Below are 18,015 nucleotides of genomic sequence, written 5' to 3'. Positions count from 1 at the left end.
TCTCAACAATTTTGCTGGTATTAAATATTCTCTTCAAACTGTCTCTAATAAATAGAGAAATGTTTGACACCAAAAGCTTTACTGTGTCAGTTGTGCTGTTGAGTAAATGTGGTAGGTGCCCACAGATGGCTTTGGGATTTTTTAAAACTCTGGTAATATTTTGTTTAATTTTTGTTATGATGAACACAAACTCATGTAGCTAAATTATCCATACTCTGTTTTACTTTGCTTCTGGTGAAAACACTACCACTGGATCCAGTATTTTAAATGTTACTACCCTGGGGGCTGGTTTGTTTGTTTGGGGGTGGTACAATATAACTTCATCCAGATTGATAGGATTGTAGTTTTGGGGTTTTAAAACTACTTTTAAAATAAATACTATTTTTTTTCCCCTTCTCTTTGACAGTTGGGTTTTATTTTACTCTTTAACTGACATGGGCATCATTCATAAGGGAAAACATAGATTCCATGTATGAAGGGAAGCATTTTTTAGAGTGATAAAAATGCCAAGTCCTACATAGACATTTAAAAGCTTGACATTCCTTATGTCTTTGTAAGTTTTACTTCTATGGATCCTGAAACAAGAATATGAATTTGCTGAATCAAACCTCAGGGTACTAGCAGCATTTAAAATCACAGAAAAATACTTATCATGTTTTGAGGTTTAGGATGAACAGTTCTAGGAAATTTAAAGTTAAATCAGTTTTTAGTTCAATAACTAGGTTTACTGTATCATGACTTTCACAGTAGCAGAAGGGAAGACAAACAGGCTTTTTGTATAAACTGGAGTTAGATACGTGTCATTGTTGCAACTTCCATTGCTGCAAATAGTAGTAGTCAAATAGGGGTACTGGCTGCATCCATATGTCTCCTTGCAATGATTGATAGGGGCTTGGTGCTTGAGAGTTGTTTGTGTTTGTGTCTTACTTTATTTTTTGTTTAACCCATACCATATACCTTGCAGTGTTGGTGAAAAGCAATGTTTCCCAGTCAGTATCTTCTAGTGGCCAGGATCCCAGGATACCAGTCAGAAACCATGTGCCCTTGTACTCAGTAACCAAGAAGCTTCCTCCAGCCAGGCGTTTGTCTACGGCCTCCTGGAGGTGCCCGCAGAACTGCCTGTTTGTGAGGCTGATGTTGAGTGTTTGTTTGCAGTCCTCAGCAGGAAGGTAGGAAACCTGCAGCTCTTCGACTTGAAGTTCATCACCTTCCATTCTCCAGCCACTGACCGTGCCAGCCAGTTTTGGAATTAAAACATGTTCTGCAAAGTCTCTCTCAGGGGTGCACACAGGAAGGTGGTGGTTGTCACACTTGGCGTGCTCTTGAAGTTGTAGTAATGCAATGTTGTTCTCACCAGTGTCTTCGTCATACCGGATGTGTATGTGCTTCTCACTAACCTGCATTATCTTCCTGGTTCCATTTGTTCCATTAGGCCCTGTGGAGCAATGACATTTCACTGCTCTTAGGAATGTTTATCAGAGAACTGAAAGCTGCATGCAAGCTGCCTGGTCATGCTGAGAGACATGCAGCAGAGGAGCTAAAAGGACTCTTCCTCAAAACCTGCAGTAAAGGGAAATGAGGAATAGTACACTGGCAGCTTTTTAATGCTGGTAGGAGCATGCATAATTTCAGCAGTGAGGATAAATATAGCCAGTACTGATGTCAATTTTGGCATCAAGCTAAAGTCACAACTAAATCCACCATGTTTAGCTGATCTCTGGGTGCTGAGTTCGGAGCAGTGCTCAAGAGGCACTCGTCTCTGCTTGCCTTGTAAAGGGGAACGTGGGGTAGCTGTAGTTCTAGCTCAGATACTTGACTGAGGTGCTCAAATGAAATGACAGCATATTTGTTTCTTTTAACAATATTTTTATGCAGCAAGAAGTTTCGTAAGCTTTTTTAAAATTTAGCTTGTCAATACTGAAATGTGCTGCAGCAAGAAAAAATGTATTGGATTACCTACCAGCACCAATCCTGATGTGAAAATGGCTGTGCAGAAGGGCACACTCTGCTGTGGTCAACACGAAGTTACTTTTTAGCAACACTCCTCCACAGAAGCCTTTCCCTTCTGAATTTAGCAGCAAAACCTAAGAAAATGCAAAAAGACAATAGATAGCGCTATCCATGTGAGGGTAAGTAATGGCTTCCATGAATTGCTAGGAATACCTGCCAAGGAAATCGCTCATCACTTTTCTTCCTGGTTTCACTTATGAGGTTATCACTGTCTTGAAGTCTGCCACATGCACATGCATCTAACAAATAAATTTTAAAAAAAATAAAAATTAATACTACATGCTGTATCATTTCAAGATAGCTAATACCTGGAAATGCCTTACTGTTCCACCTAGACTTTGGGGTTCTGGTTTTGCACAAAGGAAAAGAAGAATGACAGTTTCTCAGCTGGTGAAAATCAGAATCACTTGTTTGGCAATTGTAGTCATAATAGTTAGCAATGGACTGAACATTTTGGGTCACTGTGTTAGGCTTGTAGTGACCAGGTTTCACTATGCCTGTCACTAATGAAATGAGGCTTCTTCTCCAGCCATCCATTAGCACAGCTTGCTTTTTCATCTTTGTATCCTATATTCAAATTGCATCAAATATCTGATAACTGTGGCCCAGTCTGGACCAGGTAAATCCTGGGTTTTCCTTGTTACAGCTGTCACTCTAGGGATGTGTGTGCCTTTCTCATCTGGTTCAAACAACACATATGCTTTTTGATTGGATCACCTGGTTATCTGCATTTGTCACACTTGGTTTGGGTCACACACACTGGATTCTGTTCAGGTGAAGCTAAACCACAGGACACCTTCCAGGTGCACATATGACATTCTCTCACAGCTGGCTGGTGCTTAGTCTACAGGACTGAACTAAGCCAGTTGGATGTAAAGCCCACCAGAAGCGTGCACTGAGTGTGGACATCTGTCTTTCACCACCAAAAGCATGGCTCTGCAGCTGAACTCCAATTTGGCTGCCCCGCTTTTGCTAATACAGACACAGGTCTAAGCATATGTCTGTGTTTATAGTAGACCTACTTTGTAAGGGGATGAAATTGGATGAGATACCAAATATGAGACTGAAAAAATAAAAAGGGCTACTGTTTCAAGCTAATTAATGTGGCAGCAAATGTCTCCATTTATCAGATCACTTTTCACCTGAATCAACCAAATCTCATGCCAAGCAAAAAGGTGTTTGGCAGAACTACTCTTTACTAAACACAGGAGTGGAAAACCTGGTGCAGTGAGTGATACGTAGGGTGATGCAAGTCCTCTCTGCTGATTCATATTTAAATGTTCTGATCAAATAGCCCTTCTTTTACCATTACTTTGGTATTTTGGGTGGTGGTCCCTAGATTCCTTTTTCTACCCAGTAATACTGTTTTAGGCTTGAAGCAGGCTGATCATCCCAGGCCTGAGCAGGTGCCCCCAGCACGTCCATGCTCACACCTACCTAATGCAATGCACTGTTTATGGTCCTTCCCGAGCTCATAGCCATCAGCACAGGAACAGCGGTAGGAATCACTTCCTGGGTAGCAGAAGTGGTCACATCCCACCTTTGCTTGGTGGTGACATTCATTCTTAGCTAAACAGAACAGGCAGAGGAAAAACATGGAGTATTCTTTCATTGCCCAAGTCCTCTATGTTTTATTTTCTATTTACTTTGTGTGGAGGTGAGTAGGGACTCTGGCTTGGTAGTATTTACCACTGGGATTTTTTTCCCTAGTAAAGCAGAAATTCGAGAGAGATGAGTCTCTGCACTGTTCAGAGACTCATTGCAAGCTGCTCCCCTCAGCACCTCCCTGCACCAGACATTGCACCCCTGAGTTCTGGGGAGCATTAGCCATGGGTCAAACTGTGTCTTCCATGTGAACCCATGGAAGGATATCATGGTTTTTAAACAAAACACCAAGTATCTACAGCGAGGGGAACTGTTGCACAGTGTTACAAAGACAAGTATTGCTTGAGGAAGAATGCAGCTAAGGTTTCTGGTTCTGAGAAAGAACAAACCCGTAGCTCTCATTTTGCACACTTATTTTAAATTATCAGCCACCAAAGATAAGAAAAAAAGAAAGGTAGTATTAACTTAGAAACATGTTCAACTTTCCGTAGCTGAGAAAACACTTGAACCTTTAGCACAAAGCAACAGCTATTTGACCTAGCTCATAGGCAGCAAAAAATCTTGTGTAACATGGCTGCCTGAGGCTCATACTGAGATGATCTTGTTCCCAGCACTGGTCCAAGCTGTGTCACCTTCTGTGCTCCCCCAGGAGCTGGTCACAGTCACACCCCTTTACAGAAGATGACCCTGCCTTGCTCGAACCAGGGCGTCTCCCACCCCAGGGGACCTCTGAACCAGCAGAAATACTGATGTAAGGGCTGGAAAGTAGAACCTGGCAGATATAAAAATGTAATATCTGGCCCAGGATTTTCCTGTTCCAGAAAGCATCTGTTTTGCTTTATGCTTTTACTTCCACTGGAAATGGTTTGTTTTCTGGAGTCCTGTCCTGAGGGACTGTCTTGTGGGTGTGTGTGGCCTCGGAGGCAGCAGGGTGCCTGGGAAGCCACGCTGGCACCGCAGCCTTGTCCTTCAGGCCACACACCTGGGACCACAGCAGGACCAGCAGCCAGGCAGTGCAGGTGGCAGTGGCAGGGCTGGCTTTGGGGGATACCCATGAAGTGGTTCGGTTTCAGCCCTTTTGCTGCATCCCCGGAGAAGGGAGGCTCAGGGCCCAGGGCCAGCCTGCAGAACCTGAGGATGCCATAGTGTTTTGTAGACGGGCAGCACCACACATCACCCCTGCTCTGCCCAGAGCTGTGTGCTTTAACCAAAACCATGGTAAGTGGCATCACGGGAGAGCTGCCACTCACAAGGACACCCTGTGACAGCCGGAGATGGGGCTCCTCGGGAGCGGGGCAGTGCCTCACCGAAAGCACAGTTCTCTCCCTCGTAGCCCTCAGCACAGGTGCAGGTGTAGCCGCGGATGCTGTCCTCACACACACCATTGTGCTGGCACGGGCTTGAGGAGCACCTCCTGCCACCTGGAGAAATGGAGAGGGAGTCACCACCACCACCGATCCCAAATTCCACAGCCCCCGTCACGGCGCATGAGCCGTTCAGAGAAATGTTGTGAGAGCAGTTTGGAAGGAAATAAGCTAAGTGTCACTGAACTGCTCCTCAGGAGTAATTTTAGCTCAAATCTGCTTCCAGAAGCACTCTTGCAGCCCCCATAAGAGTGGCTGGGAACTGCCCAGAGGCAGAGACTCCTTCTGAAGGATGGATGCTCTGATTTAGGGAAAAGAATGGAGTTGCAGTTCCTGCTCTTTTGCAAATGTAATATAAGACTGGTGTTTAAGGTCTCCTATGTTAGATTGATATGCACTGGATAGAAAAACTGGCATCAAAATTATAGAGCAAGTGTACAGCAAGCAACACCAAAATAGGAGGAAATATAACTTTTATATATCTGCACAATTATCATACAGCAGCTCAGACACAAGCAAGCTTACTCTTTCTGATGAACTGAACATTGAAACAAGAGGGTGTCCTCAACATGAGTGAAGCACCATGCAGAGCTGCCACTTCCCCTTCAAGCTGCCCACAGGAATGACTCCTAAGCAGTTTGAAAACATGCTCCAAGTAATAACTACTTATTATGGACATAGGCTATCAGTAAGCAAGCCAGAAGAGACCAACCTGGGACATGTTGTCCAACCTTTCTAAAAATTAGCCTCATCAGAGAGTTTAACTCAGCCAGCAAGCTGCCCTAGCTGGTTTCAGGGATGGAAAAGCGAAAATTCTGCCAGCTACAGGGAAAAAACACACCCATCACCATCTGCTTAGGCTATGGTCACCATACCTTTGAGTGTTAGATGTACTAAAATACTGGCTGAAAGAGTTAGCACCTTCAACCCATCTGCAGTCAGATGCCAGCAGCATATCCAAGCACAATGGAGGCCTCCAGGGAGGGGGTTTGGGTGAATTAGGGGAATCTCACCTACACAGCTGAGCAGGCAGAATTGAGGAGCTGGAGCTAGGGAGGGATTGCCCCTGCAGCCTGAAGCAGTTAGATGGATTCAAGACTCTGAAATGCATGCTGGGAAGAAAATAAATCCAGCACCTAGCTTTATTAAAGGAGGAAAGAGAAAATTCAAGGAAATATTGAGAAATTGGCCTGATTTCTGTTACTGGCAAGCTACAATTAAACTGTAAGCACCCAGCAATACCAAAAGGTGGTAAGTAAAAACCATCATACATTTTTCAAGATCAGATAATTCAAACCATTTAAATGTAATCATATGATAGGATAAGGGACCTAGGGGGAATCAGTAAACAGCATAGAATAGAAATGTCTCCAATGATATTGTCATTAAGTGAGCAGACTGCTATAAGGCATGCACAAAACTTTTGGAAAGTGATGTTTAAAGAGAGATTGTCAAGTGCTAAGTTTAGATTGTTGATAAAAGAGGGCTGGGGACAAGTGTGACCTCAGGCAAAGTACCCTGACAGCAGACATCCAGCAAGATGCCACTACATCAGTTTTGACTTGAAGGGACAAAGGTGGAGCAGTACAAAACAGAGCTGGTGGGTGACCCAGGAGTTGGGTGGGTGCTTAGCCTTTCTGCCCAGCCCTCTTTCATTCACATGCAGATTTATCCACTGCACTCTGGACTTTCAGGGGAAAGCAACATGGATACCAGAGGTCTAGAAATTGAGATTATTGGAAGACAGGATGAAAAAATGTGTGTGTTTAGCAAGGAGGAAAGAAGCCACCTTTCAAAGGCAACACACTTCAAAATGTTAAAGAAAATATCACAGAGAAGGAAACACACACTGCTGTTTGTAGTTTGTAGGAAGAAGACAGAGCACATGGGTTTCAATTACAGCAAGAAAGCCACTCCTGAGACTGAAGTCCTGTGTCCTGATTGTGGCTAAGCTTGTTTGCAGGGACCACTCCAAACTGGTTGCCCTTCTCTCCTCTCAGACTAGAGAGGAAGCCTGCATGACATGCTTAGTACAAATATCCAATGACTCAAATTAGAAATTAATCCCACCCTCACAGAAGTAATAAAATGCCAGATATTTAGCATCATTCTTCATAACATTTATAGCACTGATGGGATCCTTCTATGCAATGATTCCCAGGACTCAGTGGTTTACTGGCTTGTGCAGAAAATTATTACTGACTGCTGGTTTTGCTACTTCCTAATCCACTCTTTAAACCTAGGATTAGAAATTAATAATAGCTAAATTAAAAACAAGAGAAAAACTAGGGATGAAGCATACAGAAAAAAGGGAGGGAGTAGGGCATAGTCACCATTAGCTGGTGCCAAAGGCTCTTTGTTCAGGTGGCATTCAGTTACATCAGGCCCTCAGCTTCTAGATTTGTTTCTCGCCTTGGCAGCTGATAGGGAATGACGCAATCCCAGTGTGCAGAGTTTGTAGACAGCTCAGTAGCTTTTAATATCTATTTATCTTTCTCAGGTTTAAGTGCTAATTCTGTATTTGGTAGATTTTGCTGGTTCAACTGTGCTGCTGTGTTGTATCAGCAAAACATACTTTCTCTTGTCACAGGCTGTTTCAGAACAGATTTAGATTCAGGAAAAGAAGTCGTCTATTTGCTGTGACAACATTTACTTACCTTCTACTTTTATTATTTTTGCAGCTTTAAATGTTTTTTCCTGTATATTACTTTTTAAAAATCATTTCACATCAAGAATTTTCTTTCTGCTTTACTACAGACATGACAAATAGAGACGGATTCTCATAGGATAAACTCTTAGAAAACCAGTATTAGACTGAATCATAATGTTCATAATGTGACAGTACTATGAAGGAGAGAAATCAAGAGGCCATCTTACCATAGTAGATATCCCAAAACATATCCTGGGTGGAAAAAAAAAAAAAGGAAATTACATTTTAATTCTCAAGTAATGTAATATGTCATAAATATTTAGCTAAACCAAAAAACATGTTATGAGAGCATATATGCAATGGTTTTATGTTTACAAAGTTGCACAACTATAATTTCTGCCCTGCTAGCAAAATGCACATGAGAAGGGAGGGCCTTTGCCTCCTGCTTACTTTATTGTTTCTTAAGAAGCTGTAAAGGAAAAGAAACACTTTACAGGCCAGAGAGGAACAGCTGGACCCTTTAGCAACGCAGCTTCCTGACAAAACTGTCTGGCTATTGTTTCTCTGTGCAGCAGCCTGGGAAGTGACCCCATCCTGTCCATCCCACTTGGCCCCTGGCAGGTGCTGCTGGAGGCAGAGTGGTCAGCACAGAGCAGAGCTGTGGGGCACCACCACTGCTCACCACCACCATGTGCCCTGCTTTCCCCTGGCAAGCTGACCCTGAAGCTGCTTTCCTTGAAGCAACACTTCTGTCCACCCCTCCCTTCCCCAAAGCACCATGGGCAGCCCTACAGCTGTTTCCTTTGCCTTCCCTGCACACAAAATTCCACCCAGATTCCCATTAAAGAGCCCAGCATCCATCTGTATGTGTCTGGAGAGCCCTTGTTGCAAAGGAATCTGCAGCTACTCATCAATTGAGTCTCTTGCTATAGGTCCCACTACTTGCTGGTGCATTGATTTCCTCTGTCCCAATCATAAAATCACAGAATGGTTTGGGTTGGAAGGGACCTTAAAAATCATCTAGTTCTAGTCTCCTGCTGTGGGCAGGGACATATTTCACTAGACCAGCTGCTCAAAGGCCCATCCACCCTGGCCTTGAACATTCCCAGCAATGGGGCATCCACAGCTTATCTGGGAAACCTGTTCCAGTGCCCTATACAACTCTAACTCCTCTCATTTATTCCCCATGCTGCATGCATATGTATAGAGGCATTTGAGCTGGGTCCTGATGAAGCCAATTTGCTGGCTGGAGTGGCTGGAATTCCTTCGTGCTGCTCTCCACGTGCTCTGCTGCTCACCAACACCCCTTTGCCCCTCCTGGTCCCTAAGGGATGCTGAAGCTGTATTTCTATGGTCAGGATGGGACAACAGCCATGTGATTTACTAATATAAGGAGCATGACACATCATTTTCAGGAGAGGAGTTGAAAAAATTCCAGAGCTGACCTCCTCATTTCCATTTTGACCATGGAAGACACCTGCTTGCTACCTGCTGAGATGGCAAATGCAAAGATTTCACATGGAGAGAAACCCAAACAAATGAAGCAGTCTTGTGTTTCATAAGTAAAGGATCGTGGCAGCAGTTTTTATTGTGCATGCAGGGAAACAAAATACTTACAAGCATTTCATCATTTTCAAATACTTCTCTTGCTTCTTCATGTGTACATCTCTCTTCCAGGCATTCTCTTTCCAAGCTACCTTGAAGGACTTCCTCCAGAAGCAGGGAACTGGCACGTCTCTGTCTCTTGATAACACTGTTTGCATCATCAGCTGATATGAATACTAGAGCATTGTATGACAAAACACTAATGTAAGTACCTAGATTAATTTCCTTTCACCTTCTTTTTTAAGATAAATGATTTTGGTTGATTTGGGGTTTCAGCCACATAAAACTTACATACTTAAAGAGCTCTACTGTCTTAGCCCAAATTCAGGTGAGGAGCTGTGACCTTTTACTTCTGGGGAATGCCTGACTTGCTCCCAAGCAGGAGGAATCTGAAGCCCTTCCTGGCACATTATTTTACTGCACAAAATATACAGAGCAGGGTGTGGTGGCACTGCTAGGAAAAGGGGAAAAACATTATTATAAAAGGCAGAGGCTATTTTGTGAGACTGCATGGGGGTTTCAGAGTCACTGGTAGAAGTGGATATTACTTGTATTAAGTTATGATGGTGGATCCAAACTGATGCTTTTCAGTCTTCATTCATGGCAATTTTTTTTTTTTTTTTTGCTGAGAAGCAAAGCCATGGCATGGCTGAGTTCTCAATCAGCTCTCTTTTAAGGAGAGTAAATAAAAACTACCCCTCAGCAATGCTCATAGTTAAGAGGGCTATATCCCATACCACTGTTTATGTGGAAGACACTGTAATCTTTCAGATTTGAGTAAAGAGGAGGAGAGACCAGAGACACAAAAGTTAACAGATCTTAAGACTCCTCTTTGCAAATGATACCTCCATCAAAAACTGCCTGCCAGCTGGGCAGCTGGTGCTGCCCTGGAGCCTCCTCTTCCACACGAAGCAATGTGTGACTGTGTATGTCAGCACATGTTTGTCAGCTCTTCTGTGCTTGGCAAGTGAATGCGCTGGGGCAGGGAATATTCAGGTTTTTTTCTCTTTTTTACAGTGCTTGACTGCGAGCTGAAGTAATCAATAATCATAGAACTGGAAAAAGTAAGAGCAATAGGCAAATTATTCTGAAATTGTGTACAGATATTTAGTTATCTTTTTGAAGGATATCCCATAAGCAGCTGACTTGCACATGGTATTAAAGAAACAAAAGCTTTATGACTCTGTTCTGCATTTTAAATATTATCTGATCCCCAGCACAAGTTTCTGCTGGTGGTTCTGCCACATCCAGCACAGCTGACAGTGAACTTCTGCTGCGGGGTGTTTTGACTTTCATAAGAGATCACCATCTTTTTCTTCCTTGCCTGGTTCCTCCTTATTTTTGAAAAACCATGGAAGATTAATACAGAAACATAAATTTCTTCATACTGTAACAAGCATGGCCTCTTTCATAGGACTCTCTTATTTTTATTTCAGCAGTAATTAGAAATATATAACAAAATTCTTTTTAATACCTGAGACACTCTAAAAATTGTAAGGAAAGACAAAATATTACTCTGGCATAAATGATGGTACTTCAAAACTGCATTGCCCCATTAGCCCAGAGCAGTTTTCACTTGTCTCCATGCAATAAACAGCAGAAATTTAAAGAAAACAAGGAACGGAGTGTTTTCATTGATTTCACTCTGTGCTACAAGGTAAACATTTTACAAGGTACAAATTTGCTAGTGCTTTTAGAAAAGCAGCAGCACAAATCAGAATTAAAGGTGCAACAAAACAAAAGCCATACCTGCCTGCTCTGTCTGAAGGAAAAGGGCAGAGAGAAGGAAGAATATTATCCAAGAGCAACTTGCCATTGTTTCCCTCTGAGCCTAATGGTGCCTGCCCGCATTCCTGCAGCTCTTGTGGGAAATGGCTACAGGAGAGGTGTTGAAGTTTAAAGTCCAGCTGCTCATGAGAAAACAAAACTTCTATGGGCAAATCCTGGCTGCAATGTCAACACAAGGGGGAAAAAGAAACAAAAAACAAATCCAAACCAAACCAAAAAATCAACGCCCAGCTCAGTAGTGCAACGGTGCCCCTTCTCTCTGTGCCCTGACTGTGGGGCCCTTTGCCTGTGCCACTGAGAGCTGCTCGGGGATCTGGGTGCTCCTCCCATGCCCCAGTGTTCACTTACCATAGCACAGCGTGGGTGGAGATGAGCAGCACGAACATTTCTTTGTACCAGATCAAAGCACAGGCTGGACAATGACCTCAGGGAGCAATTACATGATGTGGCCCTTTTGTTCGTTGTCCCCACAAAACATTTATCAAGGCTTGGCTGCAATGGGGAAATCCCACCTGCTTTTGGAGAAACCAAGCCCACAAACATGATTTTCCTCCTAGGGATGCATCTGAATGGATATGGCGTTTTTCTTCTTCACTCTTAGGTTTGTAATGCTCAGCCATGAAGAAGAACATGGAAAATTTTTCCTGACATCAGGATTCCAGTCACACAGAGACAGACAGACGGAGTCCATGGAAGTAGCTGTAGGTATGGAGAGGGCAGAAACACTCCCTGGGCTGCTGAGCTATGCAGGGTTGTGCATAGCTGAACCCTGCTGAACTACAGGGCTGTGGACAGGGTGACCCTGCTTGCCAGCCCTGGGCAAGAAGAAGGATGAACCCATCTCCATGCAATGGCAGTGTTTCTGCAGGGCTCCCAGAACAGGCTGGCTCCTGGGAAGAGCAGGAAACCATTTCTACAGAGCAGCAACCAGTGACAGGAAGAGTGTTTTTTTATGTAATCTGAGTTACGAACTGAGGCCATTCAGTGTTTCATATCATAAATCCCCAGCTATTATTTGATTATGCAGTTCTTTTAACAAAGTATGATTGACCTGAACATCCATGGGTAAATACACAAATAAAACTTCAATTCCCATCAAATAATCAACTTGCACTTTGAAACTCCATTGTGGGAGGGTTTTCCTGCAGTTTCTGCAGGGCTGTGGTTCCAGAAGTTCACTTGGAGTTAAAACCCTTCTAATACCAAGCTTAATTTTATTCACAGCCATTTCATGTCCTTACATATTTGTTTTGCCCTCCTTGATATTTCTGCAGAACTAATTAACTCAGCCTCCTATCTGGTTAACTGTGTGTCCAGCTTTCCTTAGTAAATGAGCTCTCCATGCTCTCCTCAGTCCCCTGAGGCCGCCAAGCCCCATTGTACCTCTCCCAGCCAGAGCTTTCTTGGCTAGGAAAGGGAAAGCTGTTGCCAGTGGTCACATTTGGTGGGTGTTGGGGGCTCAGACAGCACCTTCTGTGCCCAGGAGTCACTGTGGAGGCTCACCTCACCCCCCTTGCCTTGCATGGCAGTGGCTGTGTTGCTTCTCCACACTCCTCTGGCTGTCCATCCCCACGGGAGTACCTGCCAGTGAGGCTGCTGCTGTAGTCCCACCTACACCTTCACCTGCTTGTGATAGTGGGTATCATCCCATGCATTCACAGCACAGCCAGTCTGGCTCCCTTCGGTGTGAAGAACATGTCACCACTGGATGTCAGCACAGGACTTTGCAGAGCCCAGCACAAAAATGTGGATCCGCAGATTTGTATTTTTTTTTTAAAGAAAATATTTACATTTCAAAAACCTAAACCTGTGTCAACTGAGGAACTCTTGTAGTGATAAGTTTGCCATTCAAATTGGTTTAATATTAATAACACAGAGCTTCAGAAGCTGTATTCTCACAAGATCTTAGTTTACATGGTCATTTTTACTCTTACTGTGGCATCATTTTTATAAAATATATCCCTTGACTGAGCAGCTGTGTCCTTGGGAATGGGACACAGTGTACTCAGTACGTATGGCACTGACTTTGCTCTTTCTGTATTGACATCAATACAACAGGTTTACATTTTAACTTTCATATTACTATGGAAAACTTCATAAAACAGAGGGGTTTAAAAGGGCAGTCCTTTGCTCATGTGTTTCTTTATAAAGAGTTACTGGGATTTCTTTTTCCCTTCCTTAAATTACCACAGCAATCGTATGGTGACATGTTTCATTATGGAGTCCTGCTCCCTATTTCCTGCAGCCCTGTTTAGGGATTGCCTTCCTCTTGAAGGGTTACTCATTCCAGGATGAAGCCTGCAGGCAGTGTCAGATGGGAAATTAGCAGCTCTTCAGGGTGGAGTAGCTGAGGGAGTTAGTCCTGCTTTAGCAACTGGTTCACATGGAAGGAAGTTGTTCCTTGCACAGTGCAGCAGCCCATGGGAAGTGGGTTTGCAGACCTGCTGCCCAGGCAGTGACGGAGCAGTGATGGGGACACGTCAGTGCCACCCATCTCATGCTATGGGTTGGCCATCAACCCTGCTGCAGCATGATGTGCCAAGGGCAGCTGTCCTGAGTAACCCCTCATTTTTGGAAATGCATACCTCAGCTGGTGAGCTGCTTACTGCAGTTAAAATGGGTAGTGATTTCAGCTAAACACCTGGATTGAGATCAGTCCAGCCTGTCCACCACCTGCAGAAAAAAAAAAAAAAAAAAAAAAAAGGTTTTCTTGCCAAATCCAAATTGCATCAGCATTTCTAAATGCAGGAGGAACTTGCGGCTGTTTCAACAGAACATCAGCACTCAATGTTTTGGTTACAGATTGCAGGAAACCTTGGAGGAGAGAACAGGGAAGGAATGGAGCCCCAGAGAGCTATCATTTTCTCCTTTGGGTGCTGCACTCACAACAAGCCTACCCTCAAGGATGTGCAAGTGTTCTGATGGCCTGGCAGTGAACACAAAAACCACCTTGGAACTCCTCTGACATTTGCTCCATCCCCAGAAGTATTGAAGGCCAGGCTGGATGGGGCTTTCGGCAACCTGGTCTAGCAGAAGGTGTCCCTACCTATAGCAGACAGTGTTGTATGAGGTGATCTTCGAAGGTCTCCTCTAACCAAAGCCCTTCTATGATTCTGTAATCTCTGTAGATGCAAGCTCTGACATTTCCTGTGCATATATTGCTAAAAATAGCAATTGTTGTTGATATTTCACTTATTAAAATAAATAAATTATTTCTTTACTTCCACCTTCATGTTTCTTTACCTTTTCCCTCAGTTTATATATTAAAATTCTTTTCCCTACCAAAATTCCAACCAAAGAAACTGGCTTTGGAAGAACCATGAGATGTCAGAGCACATGCACAGACAGCATCATTGCACTTCAGCTCCTGATAACAGTTTCAGTGATGGATAAAGGGGTTGGTAAGATGCTTCATTTTGTTCTGAGATGAGGAATATCCCCTCATCCTATGTGAAAAATGAAGCAAAATCACTTTGGAATCTGTGCCATTTGGATGATGATTTTTTTGTTTTCCCTCCAGTTTTGTCTGGTAATATCTCCTTATTGCCCTAACTTGGAGTTCAGCATAAAAATTATTAAGGATGGCTCTCAGAGAAAGCTAAACAGCAGATTTTTCAGGAAAACTCCTGGAACACTGATGCAGTCTGAAGTGGACAATGAAGAGATAAGAAAGTATTTGGACTTTACCCAGAACTCAGACTTTTTAATGCAGTTTCCTGTTCCTCTGTCTTTCTGCCTGACTCTCATCACTGAGGACATGGGGCAGCAGCCCTGCAGCTGCATCCAGACACTGTAATTTAAATTGTTCCTTTCACCAACCAGTTAGTCCTTCTGCAACAGACTCAGCAGGAGGGAAGCCCTAACATGACCTCAGTGGCACCAGTGCAAAGACTGCACCCGACATCTTCCACCCACAGCCCACACAGACATATGTAACTGTGTGGTGGAACTGCCTTTTGCCATCAACCTGACTTCCAAGCCAGGGGAGACATGGATTCTGTGGACTTGTGCAACTGTCACACTGCCAGACAGCTTTTGGAGATTGGCTTCTGCATTTACCACAGGAAAATGCTCTATCCATAATGAAATTGGATGGCAAAAAAAGCTTATTCAAGTTTCAAAGTGCATCTTCAGGATGACTAGAGTTAAAACTCTATCCTGTCTGTGAGAACCCAAGAGCATTGGGGCAGAGCACTGATGGTGTGTGCCTAGCTATGTGTTGAGTGAGGATTGCAGCTCTGTGCAATTAAGCAGCTGTGGTGAGTGTCCCTGCAGACAGAATTTGTTCTTATCTGGTACTGAATGTCTGAGGAGGTTGATGATGGTGTTTCATGCCTGGCAATGCAAACTGGGAGGTGAGGAAGGAGAAGCTCAGATGACTGATTCCTCTGAATGCATGTTGAGCTAAAGACAGCAATCAAAGTCCATCAGAGGTGTCTGTGCCCTCAGTAATTGATTATGGATAAACCAGGAGTGCTGCAGAACTGGAACAAGCAGTCATGGAGAGCTGGGTGGGAGGAGAGATGGATGGCAATGAGGGAATGGGTCAGCAACTGAGGAGAGATGGATGGCAATGAGGGAATGGGTCAGCAACTGCCAGCCCTGTGTTATGGCCTCCCTGTAGTCCCTGGGGCACATCTGAGCATGGCCCACTGTTCCATGTATCAGGCTGGCTCTCTCTATAGTTTAGGGCTGAACTATAATCAGAGCTTTCAGAGAAGGTCCTATGGGAATTCAAACAGGGGTATATCCTTTGGAGCAGAGATGTTAGGGATTGACATATGCAGCCATCAGGGGTTGAGCTTCTATCCGTGGCTTGAACACCATGACCGACAATGCACTGTCACCCCCTGAATTGAGTTCATTTAGCAGCCTGAAATTCAGGACGTGACAGAGAAAAACGTCAGGGAAATGATACAACTGGGGCAGACTCCAGAGTGAGTTTTTTGAGGTTTTATAGGGAAACCAGACAGTGATCACTGCAGAACAAAGTTGACTGTTCTATTCCTTTCAAACTGATCAACAAGTTTCATTATAAAAATCATCCCCAAATGGTGACTTTCAGACTTGAAAACTGGATATGGTGAAGGTAGGGAATGAGAAAAATATTGCACATTTTATGCCAAAATTCAACTTGTAACACCTTTCTTCTCTCCCAAAATATATATACTGATGCACTTTTTGAAGTACCACACAGAGTTTTTTTCTGTAGAGGCTCAAATATCTCAGTACTGCTTCACAGTTTTTACATACCATTGAACTGGCTGCAAAACAAATAATTTTTTTCTCTGGATTGAAATAAGGCAGATAGAGGATGTCAGGTTCAGATGATAAGAGAGTTAGGCTTTTATTAGTCTTGAAATATTAGCTACCCTTGCAGATTTAAATTTTTTTCAGTTATGAATGATTTAAATAATACTTTATATAAATAACATATAGAAATATTATAATTTGTAGGGTATGCAATGCATTTACATTATGATAGCCAAAATCATTATATCAATAATGTTGGTGAAGAAAGTATCTCAGAAAGAAAGCAAGAAGCTATCAGAACAGCAGTGATTTTGGTGACAGCAAGAAAGCCTTTCCAATTCAAGGAACTTCATCTAGCAACTCATTTCACTCAGTGACATGCACAGTTGATTAGACTTTTCTGGAGTGTTTTTTGCATTTTCTAGGGCTTTTTTCTGTATACATGTTTATATATCTAGGAAATCAGGTAGATTTTTCAGAGGCTTTTAAAATGCTGTCCAACTTGGATACTGTCTTGCTTTGCTGTTATCCTGGTGCAGCTTGTTTCTATAAAGCATGTACTGACACAAAAACATTGAGGTAGTTCCAACTTTCATTGTGAGGGGTGGGGGGCTTATCCACAAAAGCAAAGCCTCCAATAAACAAATCCAGGTCATAACAGCAAGAGCAGAAGACCTTCCTAAACCATTTAAAGAAATTTCATTATTGTCTGGAACCAGCAAGCTCTTCAGATTGTCCAAGCCCACCTTCCGAGAACCAGATATTAGCCCATGAATAAATATATAGCATCTCTTAAAGGTAGAACAAACTGTCAAAATTTTAGCAACTATGTTAAAAAAGAAGAAAATATTACTTATGAATTATGTCTGATCACTAAGGCAACTTGGTTTATCAAATGTCAAAGCCATTACATTTTTTGTCAAAACACTTCTTACCCAGGGTAGGAAATTTAACAAGTTGGTGTATATCCCATATTTTTCACCTCCCACAGCCTTCTCCCCAGCTGATGATACCAGTAACAAAGCAAACACAGTTTTTCTTGGGTTCCATGGGGGTCTCCTCCATCTTCTTGGAAGACATGATTTCCATCTGTCCTAACCAGTAAAAAACATGTTTTCTGTGACCAGGCTATGAAGGGTGAGTTTACAAATGTCCCTGTCCACATAAAGGATTTGAAGTGCTTTCACTCTTTTGACTGGCCATGCACATTCAAACATGGTCTCAAAGCCACTGACAATTCCAATTAATTCATCAGAATGTATGTAGCAAAATCTTCTGGAAGGCATGCTGAGACAACAACCTCAGAAAATGTGATAGGTTTCTCCAGTTTGAGAAAGACTGTGCTGCTTCTGCTGCTGCGAGTTTCTGTATCAAATTCAGCATGGCTAATTATTTTTTCCACTCTGTGCATTGACTCTTTCTTACCTTTCCTTGTAGCTGTTAATAAAACAACACCAACTACTCCAAGGCATCTCAATAATAAAAGGGACGAAATATTCCTTACACTCTATATAGGTAATATGCTATACAAATAAAATCAACCAATCCTGTATCCTGAGGCTATAACAATTAATACCCATTTTGGAGAGATTTTAGAGGGCTGACAAAATACCAAGAAGGTAGGAAATCAGAACTTTTCTATCAGAAAAATTCTTTCAATGAAAACTTGGATAAAACATTTTGAGCTTCATTACAGTATTCCGATGGCACTGTCTATCTCATGATAGACAAGCCTCAACA

The 18,015-nt window shown here is 42.9% G+C and overlaps 2 protein-coding genes across 2 annotated transcripts; both read right to left on the bottom strand.

Moving 5' to 3' along the window:
• Window positions 1-222: 222 nt before the first annotated feature.
• Window positions 223-11,293, bottom strand: PROZ (protein Z, vitamin K dependent plasma glycoprotein). Its single transcript, XM_058826386.1, has 8 exons — window positions 10,984-11,293; window positions 9,247-9,410; window positions 7,857-7,881; window positions 4,923-5,036; window positions 3,448-3,579; window positions 2,164-2,249; window positions 1,961-2,084; window positions 223-1,435 (listed from the first exon to the last, which is right to left on the bottom strand). The coding sequence occupies exons 1-8, from the start codon at window positions 11,048-11,050 to the stop codon at window positions 924-926; spliced, it is 1,224 nt and encodes a 407-aa protein (XP_058682369.1). The 5' UTR covers window positions 11,051-11,293; the 3' UTR covers window positions 223-923.
• A 5,067-nt stretch (window positions 11,294-16,360) lies between these two features.
• On the bottom strand, window positions 16,361-17,769 carry LOC131585731 (coagulation factor X-like). The gene is given in 5 exon segments (XM_058852133.1): window positions 16,361-17,256; window positions 17,258-17,313; window positions 17,315-17,372; window positions 17,374-17,521; window positions 17,524-17,769. Coding segments are annotated over 5 exon segments (546 nt in total). The 5' UTR covers window positions 17,687-17,769; the 3' UTR covers window positions 16,361-17,135.
• Window positions 17,770-18,015: the final 246 nt, after the last annotated feature.

This window comes from Poecile atricapillus, chromosome 1 (assembly GCF_030490865.1).
Source record: "Poecile atricapillus isolate bPoeAtr1 chromosome 1, bPoeAtr1.hap1, whole genome shotgun sequence".
In the NCBI taxonomy this organism is placed as follows: Eukaryota; Metazoa; Chordata; class Aves; order Passeriformes; family Paridae; genus Poecile; species Poecile atricapillus.
Note: the sequence above shows the minus strand (reverse complement) of the source record. Positions and strands in the feature narration are given on the sequence as shown.